The following is a 3,450-nucleotide window of genomic DNA, read 5'->3' as shown; positions in this document are numbered from 1 at the left end:
TATGCCAAACCATCCTCTAGGAGTGATTCTTGAGGTATTTAAGCTGTGCCAAGATGAAAATAATAGTGAGAAAGCAAGGAAAATAAAGCTATAGGACAATTCATAGAAGTACCATTATACACTAAGTCACTCAACTCCATGTTGAATAATCGGAAACAAATGTGATCTCATTACATCGTATATTTTTCTCTTGATGTCTTGCATATCGGACAATAAATGCTAAACATAAGCTAATCAGATAAAGGAAGAAAAAATTTAAATTAGTAGGTGTCTAAAGAAACATGGCTGGTACCTAATGTCGTTGCGTGTGCTTCTGTTGTAAGTAAAGGTAAAACACCTATGTCTGTGAGGAATTGATAAGTATCTTTCCCCAAATCTCTGCCATTATCTCCGACTGAGTAAGCCACCTTTTTCCCTGATCCACCCATCGCTTCACACAATATATCCTCAAGTTAGACTTACACTTGTCAGTGGATGGGCAGCAGAGGGATACCCCGAGTGCAGGGGTGAGTTCTGAGCGACGAGTCAGCACCCCCCTCAACAGGGGGAAGCAGCATATCACAGACCTCTATTCACTGCTTTGTCTATTCTGTTTGATACCGACGGCAACCTATGCCTGCTATGTGAATATCCACTCCAAGTTCAACACGGCATCAGGATGAAAACAGCGGCAACACAAGCAATCCCTTTAAATTAGCAGGACTACCTCCTGAAAGGCTTGAAGAGATACTTGCGTAGCGAGTGCGTCGATCTCGCTATCATCTGCCCTCCAAGATGAACCCCATTGTGGACCCTCCTCTATTGTGCAACTCTCACCCCCAGACGGTGGTGTCTCTGGGTCAGACATGGGCACGTGGGGAAGCTGCCTCTGAGCCCACGGGTCACCGTGCTTCTCTCTCTCCACAGGGGTCCTGTCCCAGGTGCAGCTGCGGGAGTCGGGCCCCAGCCTGGTGAAGCCCTCACAGACCCTCTCGCTCACCTGCACGGCCTCTGGATTCTCATTGAGCGACAAGGCTGTAGGCTGGGTCCGCCAGGCTCCAGGGAAGGCGCTGGAGTGGCTCGGTGGTATAGACACTGGTGGAAGCACAGGCTATAACCCAGGCCTGAAATCCCGGCTCAGCATCACCAAGGACAACTCCAAGAGCCAAGTCTCTCTGTCAGTGAGCAGCGTGACAACTGAGGACTCGGCCACATACTACTGTACTACTGTGCACCAGACACAGTGAGGGGAAATCAGTGTGAGCCCAGACAAAAACCTCCCTGCATGGGGGCCCGTGACCACCAGGGGGCGCGCAGGGACTCAGTACAGAGCTGAGCCCTGGAGCAGGTGCAGAAGAGGCTTGGCGTGGGGGGCCTGGGGGGAATCTCGTCAGAGCTTCTCTTTCCTCCTCCTGCCCAGGAGCTGCACCTCAGACCCTCTTCTGTGTCCTGGTAATTCCTTGTGCTTTATGTCGCTCTCAGAAAACTGTGTTTATATATATTTTAATTTTTCCTTGAAGCAAGGATAGCTTTATGCAAACACACACACACACATATAATACTAAACAGCTAAAATTTTTCACCTTCATTTCTCTTCTTTCAAAGGAACTCAGTAAAAACATTTGCCTCTCATGTTATTTTCAACTATTAACTATCCTGAAAGGAAACCTAAGATATTTAAACATTTTTAATCTTTGTTTTGTTTTTGTCCATGAAGTAGGAAGAGACTCAACCTCCTTCTATCTGTCAAACTGCACAGTAGAATCTGGAGCAAGCAGTGTCTAAGGCTCCAGTGTCAGGGGTCCCCAGTGCTGCATATGCAATGATTCTCATCATTCACAGGTTCTGTACTGCAAATTCACCCACATGCTAGCTTTTATTAGCGTCTTAACATAAACACTGTTACCTTGTGTCCTTATATAGACATTGAGAATTTGGCCAGTTCACTGAGTCACTCAACACACACACATTCCAGGTGAGGGCAATCAGGGTGATACCATCTCGCCTCAACGTCTCTCAAGTCCACACCCCATTCTGAGCTTATGTCTGGATCATTCATAAGGGGAAATACAGAGGTCCTCAGGTGGATTTGTCCGTGGGTCAACGTGGAGCCCACCACCATCTGTCCTCTCTCCCATCACAGTGACCGTCACTGCCACAGCGAAAGGAAGCAGGAGCTGTGCTAGGCTCAGCCCTGAGGAAAGACCCAAGGACTGAGAGGACGAGGGGCTGAGCTGAGATGGGCAAGGGTCAGGAGGTGGGGGCCATCAAGATGGAGACTCTGGGCTCATAAAGGGGGACCTGCCCTGGGATCTGGTTCCAAGCCATCTGATAGACACACTGCTTTCCCACCCTTGCTCGCCAAACATGTAAATTCAGAAGGCACCCACGGGGATCCTGGGATGACCAGGGTGAGTGTGACCACAGCCTCTCTGTATTCACAGGAATAGAGCTCCTCAATGCAAATTCCTCCTCAACCTCCAAGGAAAAATCCACCCCTGGGCTATGGGAGCTCACCACTGTCTGCTCATACAGGATGAAGGTCTCAGTAAAGGCCAAGCTGTTGTGTAGAAGATGAGACTCTGCAGTCTTCTCCTCTGCCTTGGGCAGTTCCCCAAGGGGAAGGTCAGGCGTCAGACACGCATCTGTGGGGGTGATTGTGACAGCAGGTGACTGACTGGGCTTGAATCTTCTTGTCCCCGGGTGTCCTGTCCCAGGTGAAGGTGCAGGAGTCGGGCCCAGACCTGGTGAAGCCCTCGCAGATCGTCTCCCTTACATGTGCTGTCTCTGGTTACTCCATCACGTGGTTATGGTGAGAGCTGGGTCCACCAGGCCCCAGCGAAGGGGCTAGAGTGGATGGGAAGCATATATTATAATGGTGACACTTACCACAGCCCCTCCATCAAGAGCCACACCTCCATCTCCAGGGGCACGTCTAAGAACCAGTCCTCCCTGCAGCTGAGCTCCGTGACCACTGTGGACACAGCTGTGTATTACTGTGCAAGAGACACACTGAGGGGACCTCAGTGTGAGCCCAGCCACAAGCCACCCTCCAGGTGCCCCTGAACCACCAGGGGGCTTGTGGGACACACCGAGCACAGGGCTGAGCCCAGGAGCAGGTGCCCTGGGCTTGGAGGAGATGCTCAGGAGAGACTGTGCTTTCCTCTTCCTGCCCAGGAGTCCACCAGAGACCCTCCTCTGTGTCCTAACGTCTCACTGCTGTGCTTTATGTCACGCTCGGCATACTGTGGGAATATGCATATGTTTTTGCAGTTTTAATTTCCTGTTGAAGTAAAATGGATTTTATACATACACATTTAATAGTCTAGAATTAAGGACAATTTTTTGGTTTACTTGTCTTCTCAAAGGATCTCAGCATAGCCCTGAGGCCCATCACCATTTTCCTGGTGAGTCTGAATCTTGAAATCTATGAAGGTTCTGAGAAGACACAGGAGATTTTCAGTTGCTACA

General features: G+C 49.8%; 1 gene segment (V, D, J or C); it reads left to right on the top strand.

Annotated features, from left to right (window-relative positions):
• The first annotated feature begins 281 nt into the window (after positions 1-281).
• Positions 282-1,247, top strand: LOC132343405 (Ig heavy chain V region PJ14-like). The segment is given in 2 exon segments: positions 282-288; positions 874-1,247. Coding segments are annotated over 2 exon segments (360 nt in total).
• Positions 1,248-3,450: the final 2,203 nt, after the last annotated feature.

The sequence above is a fragment of the Bos taurus genome, chromosome 21 (genome assembly GCF_002263795.3).
Source record: "Bos taurus isolate L1 Dominette 01449 registration number 42190680 breed Hereford chromosome 21, ARS-UCD2.0, whole genome shotgun sequence".
NCBI lineage: Eukaryota > Metazoa > Chordata > Mammalia > Artiodactyla > Bovidae > Bos > Bos taurus.
The sequence above is the reverse complement of the archived record's forward strand: the minus strand, read 5'-3'. Positions and strand labels throughout refer to the sequence as shown.